Genomic DNA, 17,439 nt, shown 5'->3' with positions numbered 1-17,439 from the left:
TTTTTTTTTTTTACCTTAAACCGCATAAACACATTGCATTACACCAAATACACAAAATAATGTTCTTTTTAGCAGCATCATATGACCCCTTTAAAGAAATAGTTCATCCAAAAATGAAAATTTGTTGAAACTTTACTCACCCTCAGGCCGTCCAAGATGTAGATGAGTTTTTCTCCATCAGAACAGATTTGGAGAAATGTAGCATTACATCACTTGCTCACCAACGGATTCTCTGCAGTGAATGGGTGCCGCCAGAATGAGAGTCCAAACAGCTGGAAAAAAACCATCACAATAATCCACAAGTAATCCACACCACTCCAGTCCATCAGTTATTGTCTTGTGAAATGAAAAAGTTTTTTATTGTGATGTTTTTATCAGCTGTTTATTCTGATGGCACCCATTCACCGCAGAGGATCCATTGCTGAGCAAGTGATGTAATGCTACATTTGCTCCAAATCTGTTCCCATTAAGAAACAAACTCATCTAAATCTTGGATGGCCTGCGGGTGAGTAAATTTTCATCTGATTTTTATTTTTGGGTGAACTATTCCTTTAATGCCCTTTTTTGAACTTTTGGGAATAAGGTCAAAACAATGATAATGCAGGTTAAGTTACTTTCTGTTAGAAGTGCTGCAAATAATGCAGTGGTCAAATGTCTTTTAAATAGGAGTATTGCCAAACACTACGTCTGGATTCTGGAATAGATTATCGGAGAAGAAATCGCCCTGCAGCTGGAAAACTCTTCTACCTGTGAGAAAATCCATGTTGTACAAAATGAGATGCTGCATTAGTTTAGTGATCAACTTTTAAGCAGTTATGCAAGTTGACTACATTCTTTAATCAAAGACATGCATTTTAAAAATGTTGAGTTGTGAAATTTCCATTACAAAAAAGAGCTGCAAAAATAATGACAGTATTCAAACAATCCAAACTCGCACTGTTGCTTGGGCAAGTCCGAAAGCGCCATGTTTTGAATATCATTTGAATCGCTCCTGTTGTCTTAAGATGGGGTATTAAAAAGTATTTTAACATCCAAAACATCACATGCTTAGCTTGACAAGTGAATGTTATTGCTTTGACCAAGTATAAATAAATAAAAAGATTGTATTATGAAGTGATTAATTATTAATAATTTTTTTTATTTAGTTTCAGTGAACCTGATGTTGATGCAACACTCGATAAGCTGTTCGATGAGATGGCCTTCAAACAGAATGACAGTAAGTTGGCTGTAGTGTGTTTGCTAAATTACAAAACACTCTCGTTTAATTAGCTGATGGTTTATCAGTAAAAACACCCTAACAAAAGAATTTCTATGGCAGCCCATTAGATGTCATATTGCTACAGATGTGAATGTAGGTTACCATTATGTGTGTGTTATGCATCCAGAATTTTGTGAGTTGAGAATTTAATTGTTTTTTAACTTTATATTTTATGCAAATTTGATCCTGGTTCATTTTTTTTTTTTTTTTTTATAATCACAGTTACTCGGCCCAGATCTCTAAAGGTACATGGCAGGATACTGACACTTGCTAAAGCATGTGGGACCATAGCAGACTGCACTTTTGAGGAGCTGTGTGATCGAGTAAGCTTGTGTTTCCCATGTTGTTTCACCATCCTCCATTGAAATGAACTATTGAGTATTGTGTTGTTTTTACTGTTAGCCTGTAGGAGCCAGCGACTACCTGGAGATCTCTGCTGTGTTTGACACAGTTTTCATCCGAAACATTCCTTTGCTCACTTTGAACAAGAAGACGCAAGCCAGACGCTTCATAACTCTCATTGATGCACTATATGAGCACAAGGTAGGTCATGAAGCACTTGTGATTTCTGTTGGAAGGTCTTAAAGGAACCTCTCTCAGTTCGGTGGAATATCTCCACAGGTTCGAGTCGTGCTGCAGGCCGAAGCTCTGTTAGATGAGCTGTTTGTTCGTGACCATCATGACGATCACGACCATCACGACACTCATGTTTTATTGGATGATCTGGGCATTTCAAGGGTAATTTACAAACCATTTCCTATTTGAATTCTTTGAGAATTAAATGAGGAACCTGAATGTTGCCTTTGGAATTTTATTATAAATCTGAGAGAAGCCCATGAATTTCTATCTGTCAATTCTTATATATTTCTACTACCATTCAAAAGTTTGGGGTTGGTAAGTTTTTTTTATTTTTATTTATATTTTTGTAAAAATGTTTTTGAGAGAAGTTTCTATAGTAAATATTATTACAATTTAAAATAACTGTTTTCTATTTGAATGTATTTTCAAATGTAATTTATTCCTGTGATGCAAACTCCAGTCTTCAGTGTCACATGATCCTTCAGAAATCATTCTAATATGCCGATTTGCTGAAACATTTCTTATTATCAGTGTTGAAAACAGTTTTGCTGCTACATATTTTTGTGGAATCCATGATACGATTCATGATTGTTTGATGAATAGAGAGTTCAAAAGAACTAACAAAAATGACTTCACTGTCACTTTTGATTCATTTAATGCATCCTTGTTGAATTAAAAGTATTCATTTCTTTTTGAAAAGTCTTCCTGACCCCAAACTTTTGTTGCTCAATAGGATTGGACAAAATGAGAGTGATGTAATCATTATTGAGAATGTTCTATTTCGTTATGGTAGGTGGGGTGTGCTTAACTGTCATGAAATATTGAAAATAAAATACTCCATTAATACTGCAAAATAAAACCTCTTAATGGTCTTAAAAATAAACTAGTTCACCCAAAAAGGAACATTTGTTGATTTGGTTATCCAATATATAGATGAGTTTTTCTTAATGGGAACAGATTTGGAGAAATGTAGCATTACGTCACTTGCACACCAATGGATCCTCTGCAGTGAATGGGTGCCGTCAGAATGAGAGTCCAAACAGCTGATAAAAGCATCACCATAATCCACACCACTCCAGTTCACAATTCTTGTGAAGCCAAAAACTTTTGTAAGAAAAAAAAAAATCCATCGACATTTTTAACTTCAATCTGTTGCTTCTGGCTAAAATAGTCTATAATCCATAATATTGCTTTCTCTATTGAAAACAAACTTCTCTGCATCTTGGCTGACCTGAGGTTGAGCAGGTTTTAGCAAATTTAAATTTTTGGGATTAACATCTTTTGATTTTTAACCTTGATGTGATGATCTCTTCACATTGATGGGCGGCAGTGATTTGATTGTCTCTTTTAATGCATCAGGATGCAGGCAGCTCACTGGCGATCTTTAAAGATTATTATGCCTATATTAATAAGAATACATTAATTGTGCCGTAAAACAGTTAATTTAATAGTAATTATAATATGAATAAAATGTAAGATATTTATTTAATTTGATATGTAATTTTAATTAAATAGTTTGTGTATATATTTTATTTTAAATGTATTAAAAATATAGTTTTATATATATATTTATATTTAAGTAATGCTTGATTGTCATGAAATGAATGATACATGTAAGTACTCTTGATGTTTTTAAAACCATTTCAAGGTAATTTTTTCCTTGTGCTTTGGAAATGTGAGATTAGCTGTTTTCTTTGAGATTCCCCAGTCGCATTTTCTTCAGAGAACGCACACGTGTGAATGCATTCTATTGCAAGACACTTAGTCTAGAAGCCATTTATTCGAGAGAGTGTATAAAATAAGAGCTCTTGCGATGGCACATCTGTGTAATGTGCAGATGACATGTGTGTGATACTGGAGGTCGAGCTCCAGGTCTGCTCTCCGGCCCTTTAAGAAGCAGTTCCTCCGACTGGTTCCAGGGGGCGGAAGATCTTTGTGTTGCTGTTCTTCTCTGTAGTTTGCGGCAGCGCATTAGGGGCTTTGGCAGTGCTGGATCGCCCGGGTTGCGGGACGCAACGTCCTGCACCGACATGGAACAGGGCTCATGGAGGCTTATTGGGAAAAATCGTGTGTGTGTTGTTAGGACTCATTTGTGCCGATTTGCAGAGGGACGGCTGTGGAGGTATGGCTTGATCGTTTGAGGACACTTTCGCGCACGTATAGCTCTTCTGGTCGCTTGAAATCCGCGATTTTAAAAGGCGGGAGCTGCGTTCCGAAACAATGTAACATTCGCATTATGATGTAATGTTACAATCGCAGCGCGACGTCATGCAACAATTGAACAAATTCGCTCTGTTCCATTCTTTATGCTTTTGAACCACGTTCGCTCATTAAACGAGTCGAGTAGGGGCATTTTTGCTCGTTTTGTCGTTTATTTAATGCTTAAAACTAACCAAATCGAGCGAGATTCATAAACGAACTCTTCTGTGTGCTGGAAGTGGCCATGAACGCATTTGTAAATATTCCTAAACATCTCACGACATCAATTCGATTCCCTGAGAGTCCCGCATTGAAATGTGGACTCTAGAAGTGACCCATTAATGGCATGCACGAGGCCACTGCTGCTGCTGCTGTGTTCAGAAAAGCCGTCCATACATCATTCATTTGAAGGAGTCGAGGAAATATGGCAGAGGAGATGGATAAGCCCTTGGATGTGGACGTCGACATAGACCCTGATTTCGAGCCCCAAAAAAGGCCCAGGTCCTGCACCTGGCCTCTGCCCAGACCGGAGTCCAATGCCGGGAAAGCAGAACCAGCAGAGGTGGGACTCATTCCTGAGGAAGAGGTGGATGAAAATGGCACTGATGATGCTTGTGCATCTAGTGGCATTACAGGCGCATCAAAGCGTGTCAGTGTGAGAGAAGGAAACCAGGCTGTTGCTGCTGCTCCTGCCATAGAAACCAATGCTGCTGTCAGTGATAAAGGCACCTACGGCTCTCCTGTATCTTCCCAACATGCTCTACCCGCATGCAACGGTCTGACTCCTCAGCAGCCCAGAAAATCCTCTGCCCGCAGGAACGCCTGGGGAAACTATTCCTACGCGGACCTCATCACTCAAGCCATCGAGAGCTCACCCGAGAAACGGCTGACATTGGCCCAGATTTATGATTGGATGGTCCGGAATGTGCCATACTTCAAGGACAAAGGTGACAGCAACAGCTCTGCAGGATGGAAGGTACATCAGGTCAAAGAGACGGGCTGGTTTTTAACCAGGTCTTGCTTTAAGTGCATGTCAGGACTGTTTATGTTCTCAAAATCCATTTGTTGTAGCTAATAGGGTGCATTTCAAGTTAATTGGGACATCTCAATGGCAAAAAGTGTCCAGAATTCACCACTATATGTGCTAATATTCTTACAGGGTGCTACAAAGATGCTGGAAACGTGGACAACTACAGTAGTCGTGTGGTTTGCTGATAAAGTGCATGCTGTTGTGGTCATGCCAAAGGGCGTTACAGCAGACAAATTGAGGAAGGTGCCCCTGATAAAGAGTTAAAGAGCTTTTGAATGGCTGCTGCTTTCCCCATAATTTCCACAAGTACTGACGTGTGATCAAAAGAATGAGACATGGCAATATCGATAACATGTTCTCTAATCATTCTTTGTATGATCAATAGGATTGATTGACTCCTAAAATATAGGGCTTATGCTATGCTCACTTTTTATCATCCCCGTTTGATTTGAGGGATTAGCTCGGCCTGGAAAAGCAATCGATCCAACATGGGATCGAGTCTAATGAATGTTCTTGGTTTGATTTGAATTTGAGAAAAACCTCGGGAAATCCATGTGCAGTCCTGCAGATGTAGGGCTGTTGTGCAGATAATGCATTTAAAAAGATGATTTGGCACCTTCACAAAACAAGCCATTTTTAAAAATTATTTTTCAATTATTTGATTAAAATATAATTGAATTTTCTAATTTTAGAAATGAAATTATATATTGTAAAATTAGTTAATATTTACACTATGCATAATTAATTTGAATAACTTTTGCCCTTTTTGCATAATCATTTAAGAGCCAATGTATATTTTATACATCATAATGATAGCAGTCCATAGTAACATGTAGGTTAGTTGCCAAATTGAATGTTTAAATCCTGTCTTATTTGTTAAAACAGACATATTGTTGATTTCTGTTAAAAAGGTCCAAGCAGATTGTAGGAACAGTCAGCTGTACCCAGTGTAGATAAAGCCATCCTACAGTGTTTGCATCTGCCTGCCACTGAACCAGGAAAAAAAGAGAAACCGCAGGCATATCGTCAGTGTCAGGGTTGCTATTGGCGGTTTCGTCCCCACCTCCACTTCTTATTGGCTCTGGGCTACAGCATAAGAAGCAATCAGCTGACTGGAAACTATGTAGGTCAGTGTGTAGCAACGTGTGAAGAGCTTTGGTGTTTGACTCTGAGAGACAGCATTGTGTGTGAACTGGCGGCTCTCCAGTGCTGTTCTGAGTGGTGCTTTGCTCAAAAGGGACTGCATCATGGCTTTCAGATGATTTCAGCCCCTCTCTTCCTCTATCCCTCTCTTCCTCTTTTTCATGGTCCTGTGTAGATTTAAGTACAGAATCTTTAAGATGATTTTCAGTGCTACATTCACATAATCTGACACTCTAGTTCAGTGTTTCCCAACTTTTTTTTTAGTCGCGGCACCCTTTGGAAATTTTAACAAACTTGTGGCACCCTACAAAATAAATTGTCACAATATTTGAATTTCTAACTTCGATATGATCATTTGAAAAGTATAGATATTCGGTACAACAGGGAAGAACTGCAGAATATAGTGTCATACGGATATTTTTAATATTATTAAAAAATGTTGTCCATCAATGGTGGCAATCAGTAGGCTAATTTCTAATGAAGAGACCAATTTATATGACAGATTTTAATGTAGGCTTTTATACACATGTAAACATTATTTAATTACCATTATAACTATCTCACAAATTTTTGCTCCGTGTTTTTTTTAATTTTACAGTGGGGTAGTTTTGTTGCAGTAGCACGAGATAGCTTGATTTCAAACTTTGAATTGAATAAAAAATGACAAGTAAGCAGTCAGTAATAAAATAAGAACAAATAAAGAAATTTAATAATGATAGCACAAATAGAAAATAACGACAGGCCTTCAAATTAAATAAATTGCTTTTTAGTTTTTCAGGTAGGTCTAACAGTAGGGTTAAGATATTTAACTTCTTTTTTTTTTTTTTTTACCAATTATCCAAATAATTTTTAGTCCTAGAAAGCTATTATTATCAGAACACGCGGGCATAACATAGCGGTTAGCGGATCAATGAATGAGAGGGCAGCCTTTCCAGAGTTGCCCATAAACCACACTATTACAGCACAGTAGGGCTATTGCAGACAGAAACAATACTGTACTACATCCATGTTTCCTGTCAGCTCAATTTTTGAGTGGACTTTGCTGTTCCGATGAGCATGAACGGTGTATGAGTGGAGCGACTGAGCGGAGCGCACACATGCATAGAGCCGGATAATACGCAGAGCGTCACTCCACGTGAAAGTGAATCCTGAGCGGTGAACTAATTTTCGGCAAATTGATATTATATAATAGATGCTTTTTTTTTTTTTTACATTTTAGCAATTTAAATATATTAAAAAATGATTTTTTTTACACGGCACCCCTGCTCTCGACAGACGGCACCCCGGTTGGGAAACACTGCTCTAGTTAATGCAGTAGGTTACTAATGCAAATTTTACAAAGGGGTAAATCTCATGAAACCTGTCAAGATTTTAGATTCAAAAACATTAGGATATAATAAACATCTAGAATGCATGTGAAATATGCTCTTCAGTTGTAATTGTAATTGCAGGAAAATCAAACATGGATAAATTAAATATTCTAACTGATTTGAACACTGATTCAATTTGTCATCGAAGATACTGCTCTTATTCCAAGTCTAGTTGGTAATGATCTGTTTTGTAATCAATGTAGCTATGAATGTCAACAAACAATCTGATGGATGTCTTCGATTAGATTCTCAATCCAATCAATTCCGTTAGCCAGCTTAACAAAGCAAAAAAAGGAAAACTGCTTACGTTCTTTAAGAATGAGTTGGGAAACATGTTCTTCTTAGACAGGAGAAAGATCTGTCTTAGATTAAATCCAGTAATAGACCTGAAGAAAAGGCATTAATGGAAGTGAAGTGTTATGAGGTCGGCCCATTCACTCTTTGAGAGGTTCAGAGGTTGGTAAGGAGATGTTCATGGATGGTGATGAGCAGTGTCCAGCTTACTTCAAGATGTAGCAGGCACTGCGTTTGATAAATTCACACCATTTTTAGACACTGTCTGCTTGACTATTCATCAAAGAGGAACATGTCTTGCTTGTGAATTTGATCACATCCCCTTATGCTGCATTATGGATTGCTGTACCTTCTGTTCTGCAGTCCACATTAATGCAGCTTCACTGCACTGCACTCTTAAACTTTTTACATGATTGCGGATTTCTCCATGAATCATTCAGCTTTCTCTGCAGTAGGAGACATTTTAGATTGTTCATAGCTGACTAGTATTGTGGTGTATTACTACCTTGAGAAAATCCTGGTCACCAAATGTGATGTTTCTTAGTGATTGCACTGGTGTGTCTACAGAATTGCCTGTTTTCTGTTGCAAATGCCAAAAGCCGAACACTCAAAGTTACCCAGTTGAATTGCACAGCGCAGACCAATTATCTGCACAGCCCAACGGACAGCATAGAGTGGGTTGATTTATTTGTAGATTGGTCTTGACCAGAGAGGCCAGACCAATTTGAACAGTGTGTGTGAAATTCAAATGAGAACAGTCCTTTTTCTATTTTCTATAAAGGTGCTTTAGAAGAGTGTATTCATTAAAAGTAAACGAGAAGTATATGAATGTTTTAGGCATGTCTTATGATGCACAGCTCATTATCTACTCCTCTCTTTTTACAGAACTCAATACGACATAACCTGTCACTCCACAGTCGCTTTGTCCGGGTCCAGAATGAAGGAACAGGAAAGAGTTCATGGTGGATGGTCAACCCTGATGGTGGAAAAGGGGGAAAAGCTCCGCGGAGACGTGCTGTTTCCATGGACAACAGTAATAAGCTCATCAAGAGCGCCCGTGGCCGTGCCGCAAAGAAGAAGGCCGCTCTTCAGGCCACTCAGGACGGAAGCTTTGAGAGTTCCTCCAGCCTGTCCAAATGGACTGGCAGCCCGACCTCCCGCAGTAGCGACGAGCTCGACGCTTGGACGGATTTCCGTTCCCGCACTAATTCTAATGCAAGCACCCTAAGCGGACGCCTTTCCCCAATTCTGGCCAACCTCGAGGTGGATGAAGTTCCCGATGACGACTCCCCCCTGTCGCCCATGCTGTACTCGAGCCCTAGTAGTATGTCTCCGTCCACTGGACTAATAGAGCTACCCCGTCTAGCTGATCTTGCAGGAACCATGAACCTCAACGACGGCCTCTCCGACAACCTAATGGATGACCTTCTAGATAACATCAGCCTGACAGCTTCCCAGTCTCCGGGTCAAGACGAGAGTGGGGCCAACCTACAGGGAAGCCCTGTGTTTACCTTCAGCTGCTCTGGGAGCAGTCTGGCAATTCCCTCTGGCAGCTATGGCACCAACTCCATGTTTAGCCCTCCATCCGTCACTGGCCTGAGGCAGTCTCCAATGCAAACGATCCAGGAAAACAAGCAGGCAACGTTCTCCTGCAGTTCCCTCTTTAGTGATCCGAGTCTGCAGGATTTGCTCAGCTCCGAGTCCAACAGTCACAGTGATGTCCTTCTGACCCAATCCGATCCGCTTATGTCACAAGCCAGTGCCTCCCTTTCCTCCCAGAATGCCCGTCGTAGTGCCCTGTTGCTATGTAATGACCCTATGATGTCCAATCAGGCTGGGCCTGTAGGACAACTGGGGCTCAAGAAGGTGTCGCCATCTGGATGGCGAATGAACTGTGACTTGAGCAGCGAGTCAGACTACCAAAGCTTGATGAAGCAACATCTCCAACAGTCTCCCTTCAGAAGCACATCTATGCAGCTCAACTCCTCCGATTCATTGTTGGCAGGTCTCAACGGCAGCGTGACCTCCGTTCAGTCGGTGTCTCAGGACCAATTCCCATCTGACTTGGATCTCGAGGCATTAAGTGGCAGTTTCGATTGTGACATGGATGCCATCACCCGCAACGATCTGATGGATGCTGAGGGCCTGGAGTTCAGCTTCGATTCGCATCTCATCTCCACTCAGAATGCTAACCTGACATCAGGGAGCTTCTCCAGTACCAAACGAACCTCCTCCCAAAGCTGGGTACCAGGTTGATCCAGCCAGGCCCAGGAATGTAGGGATGTGGCAGAACACTGCATTTGAGCCAACTGTCCACTGTAAAGTAACTGTACATTATGCTGTAGAAAAGCTATTTGACATCTGTTGGAATGAGTTTGTCAACGTTAATGATTTACCCAGTCGGTGTTGTAGTTTTGTGGCTGTATGTTTTGTATTGTCATGATTGAGGCTGGTTTGATGGACGTTGTGAAGAGTTTCAACAAATTTAACCTTGAAGTGCTTGCAGGTTAATCTAAACACCCATGACAAGGTATTGAACTCGGCTGCTGGAATACGGTAAGTGGAGTACCGTAGAAAGAAAGTTGTTTATATATGAAGGCTTGGCCAACAGTACTTCCCTTAGTCCATCTAGAATACAAAATCTGAAAGCATTTGGGAATGTGAAAAGAATCGGGTCAGTTTGAAAACCAATTAAATAACTAATGAATACTCATTAGTAAACTGGTTCCTACGACAAGTGGAGCAACGTGGAGAGACGGTTGTCTATATGTAGGCTTGGGCAGCTGTACTTCCCTTAGTCCACCCAGAATACAAAATCCCCAAAACCCACTATTACGTATAAGGGTGCCTACACACTAGAGAAAGCTCTTTCAAAATAATTTGGGAGTGTGGAAACAGTCAGTTTGAAGACCAAGTGAGAATCTTGAATTCTCATTGATCAACTGGTACCTACAACAAGTGGAGGGTCATAGAGGGAAGGTTGTCAGTATATGAAGTCTTTGGCAACTGAACCTCCCTTAGTCCATCTAGAAAACCCACCACTGCGTATGAATGTGCCAACACAGTAAGAATCTCTTATGAAAGCATTTGAGAGCGTGGAAAGATTTTGGGTCAGTTTGAAAACCAAGTAAGAATTGTGAATTAGTCAACTGGTACCTACGGCAGTTTGCACTGCAGAGAAATGTAAAATATTCTCATTGTTTGGTAGTGTCAACCTTGCATTTTCGTCTATGTCGTTGTGATACTTTATCCCCATTGAAATCAAGTCAAGTGTAGTCTATAGGTGCCCTTAGTTTGTTGTAGTATCTTGTAACCGTGATCAAGATGAATAAACTTCTAGTCCTTGAAACAAACACTTGCCTTTTGCCAAACTAGTCCTCAGGACAATTGCAGCAATGGCCTGATTACAACACAAACTCTTGAGAAGGTTTCTGTTGTCCGAAAAATGGCCATGAAAAATCTGTCTCTTTCTCCAATAATTTTTTTTGTGTGAAGCTGAAAAAAGGGAAGAGGTTGTGTTTTTGTGAAAACAGTGAACAATATATCCTTGACTCCTTTTTTATGGAAAAGTGAACTATGATATGATGATAAGCTATATATTTAGTGTTCTGCTGTATGAAACTAGCTTGTCAGTGTTTCCTATGGATTTCCTAACAAACACAACCTGTGCATTTATCTTGCTCAGAGTTCTTGAACACGAGCATCTCCGTCACCTCTAAACCACGTTCACTTCCGAACTCAACCATTTTAGAATAGACTATGAGCTATATATTTGTATTTCTGTATGTATACACACACACACATAGGACCTCATTCATGTCATGGCTGTATAAATTGTAAGATCAATGGTTTTTTGAACAATTTACACCTGTAAATAGTTCTTAAATAGTTGCATTCAATGCCATTTAGTGTTTGTGTGCATTTACTGTACATTGACATGCATGCAACCATTTACCTAAAAATGGGTTTACAAATTTCTCTTTAAATCATACATTTCTTTTGTGCTTGTATTTCATGAATGAGGCCCGTAGTGCTTGTGTATATGTGCTGTACACTGAAAATATGTGCGTGTGTCTATACACGTAAATATTGGATTCATTCTAGAGATAAGGTATATTAACAGTTATAAATTTTGGAACGCTGATTAAGGACCACTAGATGTTTGTGTATTTGTAGCAGGAAAAAATGAAGCTAAGAGCATTTGGTGCGAAGTGATATTGTTTTGGGTCAGTTCATACGGCTGGCATGTCACATTCTTAGCATTTATGTATATATATCTACACAATGGCTGGTGCTAGTAGACAGCGTGTATCAGTTGTGATGGCAGTTTGTTTTAAGCATCCTAATAGTTTTTCAAATGAAAGGCAGCCGCATTGGAGTATTACAGCCTGTATGGTTGTAAGCTATGTAAGAAAGCACCTATCTTGTACTGTATTTCACTGTTGATCTTGAACATGCCAGACAACCAAATTCAAGGCTGATCAGAAATAATGCAACTATTCCGTTTGATGAAATGGTAGTGCCATTCAGGGACAACTTGCAGATGTTTCAGTAGTTACATCTAATGTTGTTTTAACATCACAGTGGAATGTACCTTTTGTTAAGGTTAGCTTCACGCCCAGAATTTTCATAAGCTTCTTAAGCACTGATTTTTATAATCTGCTTTATAATCAGCCGGAGTCACAGAATTTAAGATGACTATAAAAAGTTGATTGTGCTTGGTTTACCTTTTGTTTACTTAGATTCATATTGTGTAATCCGTTTTCAACATTATAATTTGCTACCTTTAAATGATTTTAATTCAGATATTTTAATTTTGCTAAGATTTTCATTCAGTTTGAAGTTTAATCTTAAAGGGAATTAACACGAATTGTGAGAACGTAATCTGCGTGTGTACCACCTAAACACAATTGGCCGTTTGTTACCATCCACTCAATGTTTGCTTGACTTTACCTGTGTATTTCAATTTTGGATAATGTAAACAAGGTAGTGCAAGGCAAGGTGCATGTAAATAAAGCTTGTACAACACAATGCATTCCTGTAGTCTTTATTTTAATTTGTTGTAATATAAGCAGGTGATTTAAAGGAATAGTGCAACAAATTTACTTTAGGTTGTTACTTCATTGAAACAGATTTGGGAAAATGTAGCATTATATCACTTGCTTACCAATGGATCCTCTGCAGTGAATGGGTGCCGTCAGAATGAGAGTCCAAACAGCTGAATAACAACATCACAATAATCCACACGACTCAGTTAATGAAGTGAAAAGCTGTGTATTTGTAAGAATCCAACCACATTTTTGTTTATAGCTGTTTTGGACGGTTTCCTTTTGTAATTGGTGCTGGATCTGTGCATATTTCTCTCCTGATTCATATGAGACAACTTTTGCACTGGAAGGAGCAATGTTATGGATTATGGACTTATATTTTAGCTGGAAGCAAAGGTTGACGTTAAAGGCACCCATTCACTGCAGAGGATCCATTGGTGAGCAAGTGATGTAATGCTACATTTCTCCAAATCTGTTCAGATGAAGAAACAAACTCATCTACATCTTAAATGGCCTGAGGGCGAGTACATTGTCAGCCAATTTTAATTTTTGGGTGAACTATTTATTTAATGCCTGTGCATCTGTCCGGTCAAACTGATTACCAGATTTGAAAATATAATACTTTTAAACCATTAATTGCATAGTTGCAAACAACATGCAATGAGGTCTAAGGGTCAGTTGGCAAACACTCTTTCATTTATTTGATTTTAGGGGCACAGATTTCTGTGGTTCATGAATGCACATAGAGTTAATTTAATGAAAACCCTGCTTACTCTCCAGGCCATACAGATTTCATCTAAAATACTCTTTTAAAAACAGAACAGGGTTCAAACTATAAATACTCTAGGTTATGAGGCTTAAAAAAGTACATTTTCAGCAGCTCATATTTGCTCAAACATGTAAATTTCCAATTTCTCACCCCATTTTCTTCCTGTTAAGCCTCAGTTTTGACACTTTAAAAATAACCTCCGAGCATGATGTTGCCATTACTGTTCTTGACAGTGAAAGTGATGCGACTGAGGTTTGGATTGCAACAGATAACAACAAAAGTCTCATCAGAATATAATTTTCTCCTAAGGTTTTGGGTTTTGTTACATGCTCTAACCACTTTCCCAAACTGACCAGGTCTGTGATGGCCTAAAGAGATGACTGGTGTCTGGATTCAGCCTACACTCTTAAAAATAAAGGTGCTTCACGATGCCATAGAAGAACCTTTTTGTCTAAATGGTTCCATAAAGAACCTTTAACATCTGAAGAACCTTTGTTTCACTAAAGGTTCTTTGTGGCGAAAGAAGGTTCTTCAGATTATAAAAAGGTAAGAAAGAGATGGTTCTTTAAAGAACCTTTGACTGAATGCTTCTTTGTGGAACCAAAAATGGTTTTTCTATGGCATCGCTGTGAAGAACCTTTTGAAGCACCTTTATTTTTAAGAGTGTAGCACTTCCAAGAAGGTTCTAATCTTTGCCAAGACTTTTCTTTTTCTAGTTTTTCCTCCTATGAAGGGCGTCCAGATTGTCTATGGTTACCAAGGGGACCCGTGTTATGAAAATGTATGAAACGTTCACTCAGATAGAGCCCCTGTTGTTGTTTGATTGCCGATATTTGTCCAAAATTAGTGTGTATTCATGCACACGTAGCAATCATGCGCTCATTCATACGCGCTGCACAATCGGTGGGATTGATTGTGTTTTAAGAAAATCATTCATAATGTTTTACTGCTCTCTGCAGGGTGGAAAACAACCCCTAGTGACAATAGCTGTAAAACGTGCCCGGTGTCCTTGTGCACTCATTGGTAGGACAGCACCTTCTCTGATTGGCTATCGGCTCCTTTTGCCACGAACCAATCGGTTCTTCTGTATCCAAGTCAACTTGGATTGTTGAGCTATTTAAATCCAGAGAAGGTGGATCTGATTTATTGACTTTTACATTGAAAATCGCCTGATTGAAAAGATTCTCGCTGTATGTTGAAAGTGACAACCATCTAAGTATTTTATTTTTTTAAACAAAATATATATTTGATTTGCAGCATATTAACAACTACCTCGGTCAACGGGAAGCTGTTTGAGGTCTTGCATTTGATCAGAATCAGAATCAGAATCAGAAAGAGCTTTATTGCCAAGTATGTTTGCACATACAAGGAATTTGTTATAGTGTCACAAGCTTCCAGTACACTGAGACAACAACAACACACAGATAATAAAAGTGAGATGTGAATAAAATACACATGCATAAATATAAACCACAAAAAAAAAAGAATAAATTGTATGTACAGGTGTGCTATAGATGGAATAGGAATAGAATAAAATAAAATAAGTTGTAGGGATGTACTAGGGTTTAGGGTGATAAATAATTATAAGGTTATTGCACGTACTGTACTTTAATTGCACAATGGGAGAACATTAACTGTTCATGAGGTAGATTGCCTGGGGAAAGAAACTGTTCTTGTGTCTGGCTGTCCTGGTATTCGGTGCTCTGTAACGCCGACCAGATGGCAAAAGTTCAAAAAGGAGATGGCTTGGATGTGATGGATCCAGAGTGATTTTCTGAGCCCTTTTCCTCACTCTGGATGTATACAGTTCTTGGAGGGTAGGCAGGGGGGCACCAATAATCCTTTCAGCAGTCCGAACCGTTCTCTGTAGTCTGATTTTGTATCTGAACCAAACCAGACAGTTATTGAAGTGCAGAGGACAGATTCGATGATGGCTGAGTAGAACTGTTTCAGCAGCTCCTGTGGCAGGTTGAATTTCCTCAGCTGGCGAAGGAAGTACAACCTCTGCTGGGCCTTTTTAACAATGGAGTCAATGTGAGTGTCCCACTTCAGGTCCTGAGAGATGGTGGTGCCCAGGAACCTGAATGACTCCACTGTCGTTACAGTGCTATCCATGATGGTCAGTGGGGGGAGTGCAGGGGGGTTCCTCCTGAAGTCCACGATCATCTCCACTGTTTTGAGGGTGTTCAGCTCCAAGTTGTTAAGACTGCACCAGACAGCCAGCTCTTTAACCTCCTGACTGTAAGCAGACTCCTCACCATCCTTGATGAGACCGATGACTGTAGTGTCATCATAAGATCAGTATAAGAACTCTTTCATCTGAAATATAGTAAATAAAAAAAGAAGAATACCTTGTTGATGACTTGAGGTATACCTTTGAGCAGTGTTGGGGAAAGTTACTTTCAAAAGTAATGCATTACAATATTGCGTTACTCCATAAAAAAGTAACTAATTACGTTACTTAGTTACTTTTTATGGAAAGTAATGCGTTGCGTTACTTTTGCGTTACTTTTTAAATCTGGACAGGGCTTGCTTGTTTGTTTTTAAATGAAAAAAGTTATATTTTTGGCAAATATAAAAGCCTTTTCACACCAAAAGTGAAATGAATCAGCCTCAGGCTGAAGGGAAAGTACATTTACGTCCATAGAATGCAGAAGAAGAAATTTCAACACAATTCAGCAATAAACAAAGACACACACATGTTTGTCTAGAGTAATTTTTGCTTATTAGTACGCTTGAACTGGATCATCGAAGGTCAGAAGCAAAGACATTGGTTAATAGAATGGGATTAAATACATAAAGGATATTTGTGTTGTTTAACATTTAATTATTGCATGTTTGCGTCATATTCTGAGTTGCATTATTTTATTCATTTTGAGGAATACTGAATCTGTGTTTTTTTTGTGAGTGAGATGAATTAATGCATATTCATATTTATTTTAGAACTACAGTAACATCTTCTGATTTCTCTCACCATGGGGACAGGAGAGCTGTCAATCAATACATTGAAGGAAAAAAGTAACTTGCACTCAGATATTCTCTTGTAAATTAAAAAGTAATGCGTTACTTTACTAGTTACTTGAAAAAAGTAATCTGATTACGTAACTCGCGTTACTTGTAATGCGTTACAGCAACACTGCCTTTGAGACAGGTCTGTACTCTTTGCTTGTGTCAGCACAATACAATTGAGTCACTTGACTGAGTTTTCGTCGCCTTCTGCAGGTTAAAAGACGAATACATGCAGGTTCAAATCTCTTCATTTGCCTTCGATATTATTTGCTGTACAGATGCAACTTTTATTTTATTTTTTGTGCTAAAAAATAATAAAAGTGTCTAAAGGAATGCCAGTGGAATTCCTGTGATAATCTGGAACCAATCCAAAACAAAAATAAAACAATCAAATAATACCACACTACTCATTTGATTTGTTTGACAGTTCTAGTTTTGAGCCCTTAACTGTAAAAGTCCATAATATCAAAGTTTAGATCTAAAGCTGTGATTTACCGCCATTCTTGAAAAGTGTGTGCGCGCGCGTCTGGCGTCTCTATAGCAACTGCTCAAACACTGATACACTGTAGCAAACGTTTAGACGGTGGAGACATTTTTAAAGTTCTTTTGTGTTTTCTTAATTCTTTCTATCTTTTGAACGCGCTGTATGTAGACTGCTCTACACGCAACTAATACACAACTGCAAGGACGGAACGACTACCTGATTTTTTTAACGATAAAACTGAGATTGTGACTTGAAG

At 39.0% G+C, this 17,439-nt stretch overlaps 2 protein-coding genes across 2 annotated transcripts in view; both read left to right on the top strand.

Annotated features, from left to right (window-relative positions):
- The window catches only part of afg1la (AFG1 like ATPase a), a 10,074-nt gene extending 6,096 nt beyond the window's left edge, over positions 1-3,978 (top strand). Inside the window, exons 8-14 of the mRNA XM_016284061.1 lie at positions 667-749; positions 1,146-1,216; positions 1,481-1,581; positions 1,661-1,801; positions 1,880-1,996; positions 3,197-3,267; positions 3,795-3,978. Of these exons, the coding sequence (XP_016139547.1) occupies positions 667-749; positions 1,146-1,216; positions 1,481-1,581; positions 1,661-1,801; positions 1,880-1,996; positions 3,197-3,267; positions 3,795-3,978 (768 nt within the window). The remainder of the gene's footprint in view (positions 1-666; positions 750-1,145; positions 1,217-1,480; positions 1,582-1,660; positions 1,802-1,879; positions 1,997-3,196; positions 3,268-3,794) is intronic.
- On the top strand, positions 3,718-12,908 carry foxo3a (forkhead box O3A). The gene is made up of 2 exons (XM_016284000.1): positions 3,718-5,012; positions 8,759-12,908. The coding sequence occupies exons 1-2, from the start codon at positions 4,461-4,463 to the stop codon at positions 10,127-10,129; spliced, it is 1,923 nt and encodes a 640-aa protein (XP_016139486.1). The 5' UTR covers positions 3,718-4,460; the 3' UTR covers positions 10,130-12,908.
- The last annotated feature ends 4,531 nt before the right edge of the window (positions 12,909-17,439 follow it).

Source organism: Sinocyclocheilus grahami, unplaced genomic scaffold (genome assembly GCF_001515645.1).
Source record: "Sinocyclocheilus grahami isolate Dianchi unplaced genomic scaffold, SAMN03320097.WGS_v1.1 scaffold179.1, whole genome shotgun sequence".
In the NCBI taxonomy this organism is placed as follows: Eukaryota; Metazoa; Chordata; class Actinopteri; order Cypriniformes; family Cyprinidae; genus Sinocyclocheilus; species Sinocyclocheilus grahami.
The sequence above is the reverse complement of the archived record's forward strand: the minus strand, read 5'-3'. Positions and strand labels throughout refer to the sequence as shown.

Excerpts from the sequence above, each read along its gene's own strand:
- foxo3a (XM_016284000.1), top strand. The coding sequence starts at position 4,461 with ATGGCAGAGGAGATGGATAAGCCCTTGGATGTGGACGTCGACATAGAC. Across the intron at positions 5,013-8,758 it reads ACAGCTCTGCAGGATGGAAG|AACTCAATACGACATAACCT; the intron begins GTACATCAGGTC and ends CTCTTTTTACAG.